This window comes from Spermophilus citellus (assembly GCF_964194105.1).
Source record: "Spermophilus citellus genome assembly, chromosome: X".
NCBI lineage: Eukaryota > Metazoa > Chordata > Mammalia > Rodentia > Sciuridae > Spermophilus > Spermophilus citellus.
The window spans coordinates 26,071,467-26,087,058 of record NC_138190.1 but is presented as its reverse complement, the minus strand read 5'-3'; the positions used below and the strand labels follow the sequence as shown (position 1 = coordinate 26,087,058).

The window sequence follows — 15,592 nt, the reverse complement described above, 5'->3', positions numbered from 1 at the left end:
TAGCCATACTTCAAGTGTTTAATAGTGACTTTTGGCTAGTATTAAGCAGACTGAACAGCAAAGTTCTCTGCTTATTGATACCAGCAATAACTTAAAGGATATAGCAAAAGATTTTTTAAAATTTATCTTTATGACTTTTATGCTGGAGTATCATTTCCATTTTATAATTTTTGTTTGATTTTCTTTCTTTTTTTTTTTGGTACTAGGTGTTGAACCCAGGGGTCCTCAACCACTGAGCAACATCCCCATCCCCTGTGCTTTTTAATATTTTATTTATAGACAGGGTCTTGCTAAGTTGCTTAGGATCTCACTAAGTTGCTGAGCCTGGCTTTGAACTTGGGATTCTCCTGCCTCAGTCTCCTGAGCCATTGGAATTACAGGTGTGCACCACTGCATATGGCTTTGATTTTCTTTTGCTCTTTTTTTCTAAGCTACACGACTTTGTGGAAAACAAAACAATATGAAAGTGAATAATAACATAGACAATTTATTCTTACTAAGCATTTATCATTAGCAATATTCAAGTTCCAAATGTCAGCTGACTGCATCTGCAAGCTTCAGCTACCTGATGCCAGGTGGATGGCCTAGCCAAACCAGACATTTGCACATTCATTTGGTCTGTATTATCCATGAGTTCTGCATCCCTGGATTGAACCAACTGCTTTTCAAAATTTTTCCAAAAATATGCATCTGTAACTGAACATGTATACACTTTTTTCTTGTTTTTATTCCTTAAACAATATAGTAAAACAACTCTTTACATAGCATTTACATTACATTAGGTATTGTAAGTAATACAGGGATGATTTAAAGGACACAGAAGGACACATGTAGTTCACATGCAAATACTGTATCATTTTATATAAGAGACTTGAGCATCTGTAGCCCTGGGACTGGGTAGGCTGTGATGAAATGGCAGGCCAGAAAGACTGTGGATTTTCAAAAGTTTCCTTTTAAGGATGTTGTTTCATCCATTTTCCAAGTTTGCTCAGCAAACTCATTTAAATTTTCTCATTGAAACCCTGGTACCACCCTCATTTATTCACTTATTAAAACAGCTCTGGGAGACAGGCAGGGGAAAAACTTAGATGAACTAGAGGTGGAGCCACTCCTTGGTAATGTAGAACAAAGATCAGTTTTACCCTATAAAGGTCCAGAGACCATATATTTTAGGCTTTGCTGGCCATAAAGTCTCTGCCACAACTACTCAATGCTGCTCTTAATATTGCTAAAGCAGCCTTAAAACATAAACACTATGCAAGCAAATGGGCATGGCCATGTCCCAATAATACTTTATTTATGGGCATAAATTTGAATTTTACACAATATTCATGTGTCACCTGTCTTGATTTTTAAATTATTTAAAACATAAAAATTGTTATTCTAAAACTGTATAAAAACAGGTGAAAGCTGTATTTAATCCTTGAGTCAAGAGTTTGCTGCCCTTTGCTCAAGACTCATGTTGAAATGGGCTAAATGCAACAATTCAGGCAGGAAATAAAATTGTTTTGGCCCCTGACCTATGACGTGACCTTTCATTTTTCCCAGAGAAAAAAAATATTTATTTTCTTCATTATTTCCTTATAGGTTCTCTTTTTCCCTGTGCTCTTCTAGATGACTGAAAGAGACCCCCCCATACAGGTTTTATTCCCTTTTCTTGTATTGTCTGCATACCTGTTAAAATATCAGCCTAACATACCAATGCTACCTACTCTGGTTGTGTTCAAAACCAATAAACACTCTTCCTAAGCATCACCATCTCCAGGTGTAGTTGTTCTAAATCATGTTGTTATTTTACTTGTCAATAACATTAAAACTCCAAAGGACATTGATTTTCTTCTTTGTTAGGCATGTTTCATTTATAGGATAATGCAACATGCATAATACTTCACAGTATTAATAACAATAACACATCAATTTGTAATAATATGGAATAGTACACAGAGAAAATATGAATGTGAGTTATGTGAATTGTGACATTTAATAATTTTTTTTAATTTTGTTTTAGTTGTAGTTGGACACAATACCTTTATTTTTATGTGTTGCTGAGGATTGAACCCAGCACCCTGCACATGCTAGGCAAGCACTCTACTGCTGAGCTACAACCCCAGCCCCCAAAATGCTTTTTAATCTTGATATTTTTAAACATCACAATAAAATGATTTCATTTTGATGAAGGCAAAGAAATAGGACTCCTTTTCAACATGATAATTTTCTTTTTTTTTTTAGGGAATGAGTTTTGGAAAACAAGTTTTGTAGCCAGAATATATTGACAGTAAAAGCCTCAATCCACATTTAACAAAATTGGTATATGTAATTGAACAGTCATGAATTTATTATCTAAAATACCTTTTAAAAATCAAGACAATTAACAAGACTTTTGGTTGCATTATTAGTGAAGCAAGTAGTATAGGTTTTAGCACTGACTTTGTTGTTGTTGCTGTTGTTGTTACTGGGGATTGAACCAAAGGGTGCTACACCACTGATCTACATCCCTAGTTATTTTTACATATATTTTTTGAGACAGTGTCTCACTAAGTTGCTTAGGACCTTGTTAAATTGTCGGGGCTGGCCTCAAACTTGAGATCCTCTTGCCTTAGCCTCCTGAATTTCTGGAATTACAGGCATGTATCACTGCACCTGCCCTAAGATGACTTTTTGCAACGATGACTTGTTCTCCATCTGTGCTGTCCAACATAGTTTGGCTTTTAAACATTAGAATTGTGAGTACAACTAAGGAACTTATTTTATTTTTCCATATGAATTTCATGATTTCTTTATCTATTTCTACAAGAAATGCCGTTGGGATTTTGATTGGCATTGCATTGAACCTATAGAGAACTTTTGGTAATATCGCCATTTTGATGATGTTAGTTCTGCCTATCCATGAACAGGGTATATTTTTCCATCTTCTAAGATTTTCTTCTATTTCTCTCTTTAGGGTTCTGTAGTTTTCATTGTATAAATCTTTCACTTCTTTTGTTAGGTTGATAAAAATTGTATTTAATTTTTAAATTATATTTAGACTTAAAAATTTTTTTAGCATTAAAACCATAGTCATCACTGTATTCAATATGGTACCATGGCCATTATTATTATATTATTAATATCATGCTAATAAGAGACAGTTATAGTCTCTAGCATTTTCCTTGATCTTAATTATTTCAGGAATGGGCATAGTGAGTATAATCGGTTCTTTGTAAACTCTTTTGTTCTGATTTATTTCTTCTTTTTTTCTAAAATGTCACCTTATTGGTGTGTTGGAATTTTCCAATCCCTCTAATAGATTTTAAAATATTTTAAGTTGATATTCTAAAACTAAGCATATGTGATCATGTAGTATATTTTCCCTTTTTGTTTGCCCTGAAGTATGATGATTTATATAAAAGTAAAAATAAGGAGATTATTTTAAAAAATCTATTTTTAAGGAGAGAAATGAATTACAGTAGATGGGGTAGATAGAGAAGATGGGAGGGGAGGGGAGGAGGGATAGTATAGGATAGGAAAGGTAGCAGAATACAACAGTTACTAGTATGGCATTATGTAAAAATGTGGATGTGTAACTGATATGATTTTGCAATCTGTGTTTGGGGTAAAAATGGGAGTTCATAACTCACTTGAAGCTTATGTATGAAATATGATATGTCAAGAGCTTTGTAATGTTTTGAGCAACCAATAAAAAAATAATAAAAAATAAAAAAGCTAATTTTAGCAGATACCTCAAAGACTAAGCTAATATATATCAAGGTATTATAACTTTTATGATTTCTACTTTGGAGATAACATTACAGGGATCATGGCTTTGTTTTCTTTAAATTTTGGTCAAATGAAACAAATAGAACAAACAAAATTTAAAACAGTGTTTCTTAAGAATGTGTTATCTGTATCAGCCAGACTTTTGCTAAGGTCCCTTCAGGCAAATAAGATGTAAGATTTCTGAAGGGAATCTGTAAGAGTAAAGTACCTCTTGTTTTAGAGTGAATATGGCTGGGAAGGAAGGAGAAAGAAAAATATGGTGTTAATTTGTAAGAAGATATTCTGTGGAATGTGTACATGCCATATAAAATTGCATTTAACTTCTTTGTTTTATTGTTCTCAAGGTTTAAACAGTAAGTGATCAAAATCACATTATGTAGTAAAAAGAGGATATTTGTTTAATGGCATGTGGGTAGTTGGGTAGTTAGGTAAGTGTAAATCCCTATAAATCCCATGTTAGAGGAAAAATGAGAGCTATTGAAATTTGGACAAATAAATTTCACCAATTAATTTCATTTGTATAATGCCTCTGGGACCATTACAGGGCTTGTTAGCCAACTTTCGGGTAGATTTGAATCAAGGTAAAGAGTAAAAACAAAACAAAAAATTTTTTTCCATGTACTGTATATTCTTAAAGATTTTAAAACCATAAAGTGTAGTTGTTTATACTTCAAACTAAGAAATTAATGAACAAGAATACTGCTCATGAACACCAAGGTTTATTGAAAAGCCAATATGGGTTTAGTATGGTAATAAGGGCAGTATACTCCAAGGACTACAAACCTATTTATTGTACATAAAATTTTATTGACTTTGAAATTTTCCTACCACTATTCACTTACCTCATTGTGTATTATGCATTTGAAATCTTTAGGAATAATAACAAAATCAAGGTGTGGCAATGGAGTGATTTTACAATAAAACTAATACACATTGCGATTTGAAACTGCAGACTTCAGTATTTATATTAGTATAATATTCACTATTATATTCACTTAAAATTGGAAGCAATATTATATATATATATATATATATATATATATATATATATATATATATAGATTGTAAGTAAATTCATACTTTAAAAATTAAATCCACTTACTTGTAAAGTAAAATCCTAATAGATATGCCATTGGAGTTTGACAGTTCTAAAATTTACTTGCAATTATTTACTGTAAAATTATATATGAATTTATAACTTTTAAATGTCTGGTGACATAGAACTATATTATATTTTTTCAGTTTTATATTCATTATATTTTATTAAATTTTTGGAGGGAAAGAAAATAAATGGCCTTCCAGTTAGGGAGATTTTACCATGAGAATAGCTGTAAAAAAGCAAACAACAACAACAAAAAGCAGAACATTGTACTTGAGAATACATCTTTCCTAAGCCTGTTCTCCAGTTGTTTTAATTTATTGAAGTTGTAAAATATTTGAGACAAAATGAGGTCTCCAAATATTTCATACAACAAGCATTTTGCTTAAAAGATGATAATGGTCTACATTAATTATTTAATTAATATTACTAAATTTAGAAGTTTTCACTTTTGATTGGTGGCAAGAGGGTATTTGTTTAATGGCATTCAGAGTGCACTGTTACTCAGCTTTTATCAAAGTAAAGGCTGTTGTCATTGGAGGTTTATACTTAGCCATGCAATGATAAACTTCAACTAAAGAAGCAATCAATTTGTAGACAGTATATAGAGCAGTAGTTGAAACAAAAATAGTTAGTAGGTAAATATTCATTCATTTAATTACATGGACAATGCTAGAATTTAGCACATATTCCTTAGTCCTATAGACTGACCCATATAATACACTTTTATATATCTGTGTTCCTCAAATAAGAGATCTCTCTAGTCCAGCTTCCAGGCAATGCCTAGTCTGACTGTTCTAGTGAACTTGGATGTTCACAAATAAGCTAAAATCACAACCGAGTTATAAATGACATATGTGAGAACATAAGAACTTTTAAAAGACTTATGCTTTATCAAACCAAAATTAATTTTATTGAAACATAAAAATAGTATGTATTAGTTTGGTACTGTATAATGTTTGATTCACACATATTTTGTGTAATGTTTAGATTAGGTTAAACATACTTCTGAAATAATTATCATTTTATGGTATAAACATACAAAGTTCTTTCTTCTGGCTTTTTGAGAGGTACAGTATATCATTGTTTTCTATACTAACATTACTATGCAATAGCACACCAGAATTTCTTACTCCTAACTGTAACTTAGTTCTCATTGATCAACCTCTCCCTAAATTCCCCACTCTGTCTAGCCTCTGGTAATTACTATTTTACTCTTATAAGATCAACTTCTCTTATATACACGTATTTCACATATGAGATCATGAGGTATTTGTCTTTGGGTGACTGGCTTATTTCTTTTAACATAATATTCTCTACTTTCATCCATGTTGTCACAAATGACCAGGATTTCACTCTTTTTTATATATGAATAGTATTCCATTGTGCACATATACCACATTTTCTTTATCAATTCAGTTCATAGATACTTAGGTTATTTCCATTTCCTGACTATTGTGGATTGTGCTGGAATAAATATGGGAGTACATATGTCTCTTCAACATACTGATTTAATTTCCTTTGGATATATACCAGTAATAGGATTGCTGAATCATATAGTGGTTCTTTTAAAAAAAAATTTAGGAACTTCCCTACTATTTTCCATAATGATCATACTATTTTACAGTCTCAACAACAGTATAGTAGAATTTTCTTTTCTCCACACCCTCACTAACACTTTTTTTCTTTTTGGGGTGTGTGTGCAGGTAATAGCCATTCTGATAGGCATGAGATGATATCTCATTGTGGTTTTCATTTGTTTTAGTGATGTTGAGTATATTTTCATGTATCTGTTGGCTAATTATAAACTTTTGTTAGAGAAATGTCTAACTATCTTGCCCATTTTTATTAGGTTATTTGTATTTTTGCTATTCAGTTTTTTGAGTTCCTTATATATTCTGTTTCTCAGCCAACATGTATAGTTTGCAGATTATTTTCTCCCATTTTTAGGTTGTATCTTCACTCTGTCAATTGTTTTCTCTTTTATATGTATATATCTGTTGGTCATTTGTATGTCCTTTAAGGAATGTCTAGTCAGGTTATTTGCTATGTGTACATGTTGATATGTAAAAGCTGTGTAGAAAATGGAAGGTGTAATTTATGGTATATAACTTATTTTAAAATAATAAATATGTCATGAATATTTTTGATGTAATAGAATATTTCTCATGATATGTATTTAAATGAATACAATTATTCCATTATGTGAATATACTTATTCTACTTATGGGACTTTTATATCAGTTCTTCACTAATATAAGTGATAGAATTGAACATTCTGATCATATGTCTCTATCTTTCATATTCCTTTAGGAAAATTCACAGAAGTGGAATTTTAAAGGTGAAGGGAATGAATACATTTAAATTGCTAAAATACTTTCATGTAATCTTTTAAAGTTAAGTGTAAAAGATGCACAGAAAAGTATTCAAATCTTAAGAGTAAAAGTTGATTTTGTAAATTTTGCATAGCCATGCTACTATCACTCAGATCAAGAATTAGAATATGGTGTTTGAGGTTGTGGCTCAGTGACAGAGTGTTTGCCTAGCATGTGTGAGGCACTGGGTTTGATTCTCAGCCCCACATATAAATTAAATAAAGGTCCATCAACAAATTAAAAAATATTTTTAAAAAAGAATTAGAATATAATCCCCTTTAATATGTATTATCTTATGATTTATATATCAGCAAAAATTTAAAAATTAAAGGAATTAGAACATGACCTCAGAAACCCCTCTAAGTGCCCCTTTTCAGTTATAAACTCCTTTCTAGCTACCACCCTGTCCCAAAGGTAATTCCTCTTCCAACTTCTAACATCTAGATTTGTCTGTCTTTGAAATTAATGTCAATAAGCTTATCTAGTATATGCCCTTTTGCTGAACTTTCAGAGTTCAACATTATTTTGTGAGATTATTCTATGCTGTAGCATGTACCATAGTCTGTTTACTTTTTCTCTGTACAGTATTCTATTGTATGAATATGCCACAGTATTTGTTTCCTTTGCTGCATTTTGAATATACTTGGGAGTTGAATGACTGCATTATAAATGTGTGTTTGGTTCCGGAATTACCACAAAACAGTTTTCCAGTGTGATTATGCAATTCTCCTTCACCAGTAGTGTGTGAGAATTCCAGTTGTTCTATATCAAGAGTATGTATTTTTTAGTTGTTTTCTTTTACTATTCTTTTTATTCTTACTATTCCTTTACTATTCCTAGTGGATGTTAATGGGGTATCACATTGTGTTTTAATTTACAGTCCCCTGATGATTAGTGCCATTTTTATATCCTCTTATGTGAAATCTTATTGCAAACCTTTGGCCCATTTAAAAAGTAGACGAATTTAAAAATTCATCTAACTGTAAGAAAACAAAGCATTTTTTTCTTACTATTAGACGAATTATTTAGATACAAAGTCTTTGTCAAATATATGCATTGTGAATATCTTCTTCCAACTTAATGCCTTGCTTTTTGCTCTTAATAATGTTTCATTATGAATGAAATTCAATTTACTTATCTTATTCTTTATGGCTAATGTTTTGTATAACTTATTTAAGAAATAATGACCCTGAAAATATTATGATAAGAAAATATTGTTTTTCCTTTCATATTAAGGTCCAAAACATTCTGTGGCTAGGTGCAGTGGTGCACACCTGTAATCCTGGCAGGTTGGGAAGCTGAGACAGGAGCATCACAAGTTTAAAGCAAATCTCAGAAACTTAGCAAGGCCCTAAGCAACTTAGTGAGACCCTGTCTCTAAATAAAATATAAAAATTTCTGGAGATGTGGCTCAAAGGTTAAGTACCCCTGGGTTCAGTCCCTAGTACAATCAATCAATCAATTAATCAATAAAAGGGGCTGGGGATGTGGCTCAAGCGGTAGCGCGCTCGCCTGGCATGCGTGCGGCCGGGGTTCAATCCTCAGCACCACATACCAACAAAGATGTTGTGTCCGCCCAGAACTAAAAAATAAATATTAAAAATTCTCTCTCTCTCTCTCTCCCCTCTCTCACTCTTTCTTTAAAAAAAAATTAATCAATAAAAGAAATGGTCTACAAGTGTTTTTTGTGCACATATGTTATAAAGTAAAAGTCAAGATTAATATTTTTCAAATTAATATCTAATTAATCTACTACAATTTATTGAAAAGATCATCCTCTCATCACTTAACAAAAGTGACATCATTATAAACTAAATGACTATAGGATTTTTGTTCTCACACAAACACAACATACACAATTGTAATAAACATTGATATCTGGTTAAAAACATTCTTAAACTTTGTTATTCTTTAAGATTTTCTTGGATATTCTTGGCCCTTTACACTTTTGTATAAATGTTAGAATTGGCATGTCAGTTTCTGGTAAAAACTATCTGCTACAATTTTTATTGGGATTGCACTGAATTTTAGCTTATTTGAAGAGAACTGATATCTTTACAATATTGGATCTTTAAGTCCAAGTTCTCCAGTAGTTTCCTCCAACTTTTTTCATTCTTTGAAAGATCTTTCTATATAGTGGACTATTGTCTTTTGTCTGATAGATGTTACAGATATTACCGGTTGTCATGAGTTTTAACTTTTTAATTGGCTTTTTATTTCTAGATGAGCAATACAAATGTCATGTTCACTCATTTTTTCATATGCCTTTCTTTCTTAAAATGTCTATTTATTTAGTTAGTTTTAGGTGGACACAATATCTTATTTTTCTTTTTGTGTGGTGCTGAGATTCAAACCCAGTGCCTCACACATGCTAGGCGAGCATGCTGCAACTTGAGCCACATCCCCGACCCTCATATACATTTCTAAAGGGCTTCTTCACCCCAATATTTTATTCTAGTTCTGTTGTTACCCTTTTATAGTTAACACTTTAACCTTCCTACAATATTTTTGTATAAGATACAAAGTATAATATTTAATTCCTGTTTATTTCTAAAATGGACACTTCTCTTTATCTTAACATTAACATGTCTACACATTTGAAGTTAACATTCAGAAATGAAAGAACAAGGAAGCTAATCTTGTGTGAAATTAGGTCAAGATTTGGTTAGATACTAAATTAACACATAAGGGAACTGAGTATGTTTAATTGTTTTCTTTCACCATAAGGAAGATGTTGCATGAAGAGCATGGTTCTATACTTGAAAAGATTATTAGGAAAAAATGTGCATTTAACGGATCAAGTGTTTATGTCTATATTTTGTTGAGGATGAAAAGTAGTAAACATAAGTTTAAATTATTCTAAAATACATAGCAACTGACACAAAAATTACTTATTCCATATCAAAAACAACTCACATCTTTTAGTTTTGTCCATGGTCAGTATAAAACAACTCATCAATATGTAAAGACTGGTTTCAAAGAGGGGAGAAAACATGAAAAATATGTGTTAGAAGGTCTTTATTCACCCACTGCCACCATTAACTAAGTGATCTTGTCATAGGCAAATAACCAGTATATTTTTGATTGATAACTTTAGAAAATGTTATATTCTATGAATAACAATTCATTATTAAAATATAAAAAAGTATGATATATCGCCCATATTTTGTCATAAGAAGAAAAACTAGTACTTTTCTGATTATATTAACTTATTTCTTTGCAAAAGTGATACTTGTATGTTGTTCAATTTTTTTAAGTATAGCAAGAAATCTCCTACCATAGTCGCCATCTATTCTTCCTCACCAAGCATTGATTGTACTTCCTGAAATATATGTACCAAAAAAATTCCTAGAAGTCAGTGTCCCGGGTCAATGGTAATGTTTTTCATTCATTTGATACACATTTCCAAACTGTTGTCCACAATGGGTGCCCCAATATACACATCCCACCATTCATGTAGAAGAATGAGTATTTTCCCACAGTCTTGGCAGCATAACATGTTTTCAGAGTTGGATGTTTGCCATTGCAATAGATGGAGCTTTAATTTTCATTTCTCTGATTATGACCAATGCTAAGCTTCTTTTAAATCCATTTATATTTTTTTCATGAACTGTCCTTATCTTTTGTCCAATTTTCTTTTTGGTTGCTGACCTTTATCTTTTTAAGCTGCAGAAGCTCTTTTATGTTTTAGGAAAACTAGTGCCTTATTTGAGATATAACGCACTATTGTTTTTTGTAGTTTGTTATTTGTCCTTTAACTTTACCTATGGCTTTCTTGGTCATACAGAAGCTTCTGATTTTTATATAGTCTACTTTACTAATATTTTGTCTGTTAATTAAAACTATCAACTATATTTTTATAGTTATATTTAATATTTTGACAAATCAATATATTTACTATTTCTTACATTGAAAAAAAATAATCCTGAATTTGGAAATTTCCTTAAATTCAATGTATTTATTGTAGGTTCTTCATGTGTGGGAATGTAGCTTATCCAGAAATAAAAGCTCAGCAAGGGAGCTCCATGTAAATAACAAATTAAACAATGTGAAGTAAATGTTGTGATGCTTGGAAGCATAAGATCTATGGGGATATACCTAATACTACATCATAATTAAACTGAAAACAGTCTCATTATATGCTAACATTTCATTATTCCGATATTCTGATATTTCATTATTCCGATATTAAATTTTATTCATTGTCCTGTTTTATGTCAGCAATCATTCTACCTCTATAACCACAGAGAAAGGGCTGAAAGGATGAGAAAGAAATCAACAATGTTAGTTAAATATCATACAAATATCTGAACTTACATATAAAGCCTAAGTGAAATATGAACGATTTTATAATCAGATAAAAATGAAGTTCATAGCTCAGTTTTAGAGATTTTAGGAAAATATGATGGCTATTATCTCTAGTACTTTCCAAATCTAGAGGCTCTTAGATGATGTTAGTTGAAACTGTAAAATGCTTTTTACATCTACTTGTGAGTAGAAAATGATCCCATAAAAATAAAATGGTTAAGTTACCCCCTTTCAAATGCCAGAAAAATAAGTTGAGGGCATTATTAGATTACATATTACAGACATAGCATTACAATTGTCATATAACCTCTCTCTCTTTAACACACATACATATACACACAATTTAGCACCATAGATGTAGTTACAGGTTTGAACTCATGAAATATAACTAGGTCTATTTATCTATTACTAATCTATTTGGCTTTATAGCAGGACACAAGTCATGCAAATCAGACACATCATTGTGATTCATTATTTGTGGACAAACATTCTATGCTCCCTGAGAAGTTTACTGTGTTTGCCCCCTCACACACAGAGAGGCTGCCAGGGATGAGAGTCAAGTGTATGCAGGGCACCTTCAATAGGAATCATCACTTCTATTTCCCATCAATCTTCTACACCATTTTAGTCACATAGATTCAAGACCTGTGTCCCAATTCATGGTTCCCTAAGTCCAGATATAGTTCCATACAATAAAGGAGTGACAAACATTTTCCATTTATCCTAATGTCAGTGTTTCCAAGGGAACAATGCTGTGGGAGCCTAAGGTCAGTCCCAGACTGGCCTGCTTCAGCCTAACCTAACCCTTGTTCATGTATCTATATGCCTTTTACACAAAATATGTAAATATATTCATGTTAGATTTCAGTGTACATGGTATTTATATATAATAACATTTTGTGTAAAATTCCTGCACCTATAAATTAATTGCTTGGTTATTTTGTCCCTAAATCTTTTCTTTTTACCCCACATTTCAGGGATCCTATTAGAGGATATAATGTTCACTAGTGAATTTTTTTTTTAAATAAATGATTTTTCCAATGTATGTGGGATTGTGTAGTATATTAGCATATTAATCTAGTAAATTAGACACCAATATATTATTATACTTATCCAGTTTATTTTAAAATGTTCTCTGCTATTCATATCATAATATTATATAATAGATTTATATCAACATATATATTACAACATAATATTTTTCTATTATTAGAATGTTATTAATACCATAAAGAATTGCCATTACCAGTTTGCATTCTTTATTCTTGGATAATGGTTTTAACTCTTGATATTCCAAAAAAAAAGCACTTTACTCTTGCTAATCCTGGTTCTTTATTTGCACTTGAGTTTGGGCAACAATTGCTAGCACTTAATGACTTTGTTGTGTTTCACTATTAGGCAGAGTATTGGAATAAGCAATTTTCATAGGTTACTTTATTCAGTCCTAAGATTAATACTAAGCAGATACTATTATTGTTCCTAATATACAAAACAGGCATTGAGAATTAGAGAATATTTGGCTAAAATATTAGGCAAGAGCTAGAATAAGGATTTAAATCCAAGCAGCCTAATCCTAGTCCCCACAATATTTAAAGCTATAGCATACTGATCCTAAACTAATTAACACTTCTCAACCCCGATGTCATTATCTATGACTAAATAGTACCTTTATCAGCATGTCACTGGTTAGATTAAAGAAGGCAATAAATGTGAAACATTCAAGCATAATGCTTGTAATAGACACAACCCTCAATAAAAGTAGCCTATAATTATTCTGTTAAATTCTTCTCAATCCAAATATTATTTTTTACTTTTTATCCCAAGCATCTGCTTCTAGTTTACTTGATTATACTGTGGTTCACAAAAATTCTTACCTTACCAATTTTCCTTGTACATAAAGGATTTCCTTAATCCTTTTACTTTTTCTTAAGTGAAAAGAAAATTATTAACAAATATAATTGCAGAAATGATTACTATACAAACAAAAATTTTGGTTTGGTTTGCTTTCAAATTTTTCATGTTCTTAAAATCAAATCACTCATTTGAGATTTAAGAAACCTATGTTATAAATCTAGTACTAATGGTGAATAACTTGGCTTATTCATTTTTTGGTGGGGGTACCAGGAATTGAACTCAGGGGCAGTCGACCACTGAGCTATATTACAGGTCTATTTTGTGTTTTATTTATAGACAGGATCTCAATGAGTTTTTTACCACCTCACTGCTGCTGAGGCTCACTTTGAACTCGTGATCCTCCTGCCTTAGCCTTCCAAGCCACTGGGATTACAGGCATGCACCACCATGCATGGCCTGGCTTATTCATTTTTAAAACTGCAAAGGAATTGTGCTTGGCATATAATACACAGATCACTATTATGTTTTGTAAGTGAGTTGATATGTGAAGAATGTACTTCTTTATTTTCATCTTTTGGAGTTAGGTATGCATTTGTGTAGTTATGTTATTTGAATTTACAGAAAGGCATTTATAGAATTGTGTAGTATTAATGAATGATTTCTAATACTCTAATTAAATCCTATCATAACAACTATAAGTTAATATAATAAATGCAATTACTCAATATCATGATGATAAAATTCTCTCTTGTATTTCTATAACATTTCAGGCTGAATTATGTTTGAAAACATTTTTTTGCCATTTTTGTTTATAACATGAGGACCAATTACCTTTCTAAACATTTTTTTTTCTTTTTAGGTTTCTAGAGCTTTACCTGAAAAACAAGGAGAACTTGAGGCTCATATAAAAGATCTTGGGCAGCTTGAACAACAGTTGGATCATCTGCTTCTGTGGCTGTCTCCTATTAGGAATCAGTTGGAAATTTATAACCAAACAACTCAAACAAGACCATTGGACATTAAGGTAGGGATGTTTTATTTACATATTATTTTCTAAATGAATGGCAATATCTTTGAATTAATTTTCTCATTCATTATCATTATTGTCATTGTTGAAGAAAAGAAATGGTACTTGATAAAGCATGGTAAAGAGGACATCATGATGTATACAGGAACCACTGAAATAGGATTTTGTAGTAGGGGAATGAGATTGGACTCAACTCTAAATATAGAGAAGTGATGGATAGCCCAGAGGTAGGAAAAAGATCAGTGGATAAAATTGACAACAAAATAACTTTGGGTATTAGGGGATATTCTGGCTAAACCAACCTAATGGGATACTTGCTAAAGTCAGGCCAGGGTGACCAATGAGCACCTTGGTGATGGTGGAGCATAAGAAACCCCATCACATATAGAGAGTAATCAGATATTAAGGGTATCCAATATACAGAATGAGAGGTTCCTGGTAAACTGAATAAGCAGAGTTCTTTGTTAAAACTGGATTTTAGAAGAAAGTGAACAGATAGGCCTGGGAGAAGTTTCAGAAGGCTTATCAAAGTTTGGTCAAGCAAAGAGTCATTGTCACTATCATCATTGTTGCTATAATTTTGTTTCTTCCAACATGCAGTAGAAATGTCTTCATTAAATTCATGTCACCAGAATGCCTGCATCATATCCATTACCATGATCCCTTTTCACCCCTGCTTCAATTTCCCTTAATACATATCTGTAGATTTCTTTATCTAAAATTGATTTGTATCTAAAATTCTTATCCTAAATGTTTGGGAAAGATAACCTTGAATGAGAGAGATAGAAAGAGAGAGAGAGGTTTTATCCAGCTAAAATGAGTTATATTTGCAAAGTATACTTCATTCCTTTTGCCTTACTTCTTCCTTATGCTTCTATTTACCATTCTAATAACTACCCACCCTCTGTGACCTAGCACCAAGAGCAGATGGCAAATTGTAAATTACAGACAAAAATCATTTTGCTAGTGAAAATCTCAGCCTGATCAATATGTGGCATACTCCTGGATTCAGTCTGGTAGTCAAACTCATGAATAACAATAGCTTATAAACAATAACAAATTAGTTTTTTAAAAATGTACAGGACAAATAACAACATAGACTACACATTAATGGTATAGAGGAGATCTTACATCAAGGCTTGGCTTTTGATGCCCTGGTCACCCTGATCTTCA

General features: G+C 31.7%; 1 protein-coding gene across 6 annotated transcripts in view; it reads left to right on the top strand.

Annotated features, from left to right (window-relative positions):
• DMD (dystrophin) overlaps nucleotides 1-15,592 on the top strand; it is a gene marked incomplete at its 3' end in the record, with an annotated part of 2,539,585 nt that overhangs the window by 1,748,901 nt on the left and 775,092 nt on the right. For all 6 annotated transcript variants that reach the window (XM_081277777.1, XM_081277778.1, XM_081277780.1 and 3 more), the window contains one exon: nucleotides 14,252-14,416. In XM_081277777.1, the coding sequence (XP_081133903.1) occupies nucleotides 14,252-14,416 (165 nt within the window). The remainder of the gene's footprint in view (nucleotides 1-14,251; nucleotides 14,417-15,592) is intronic.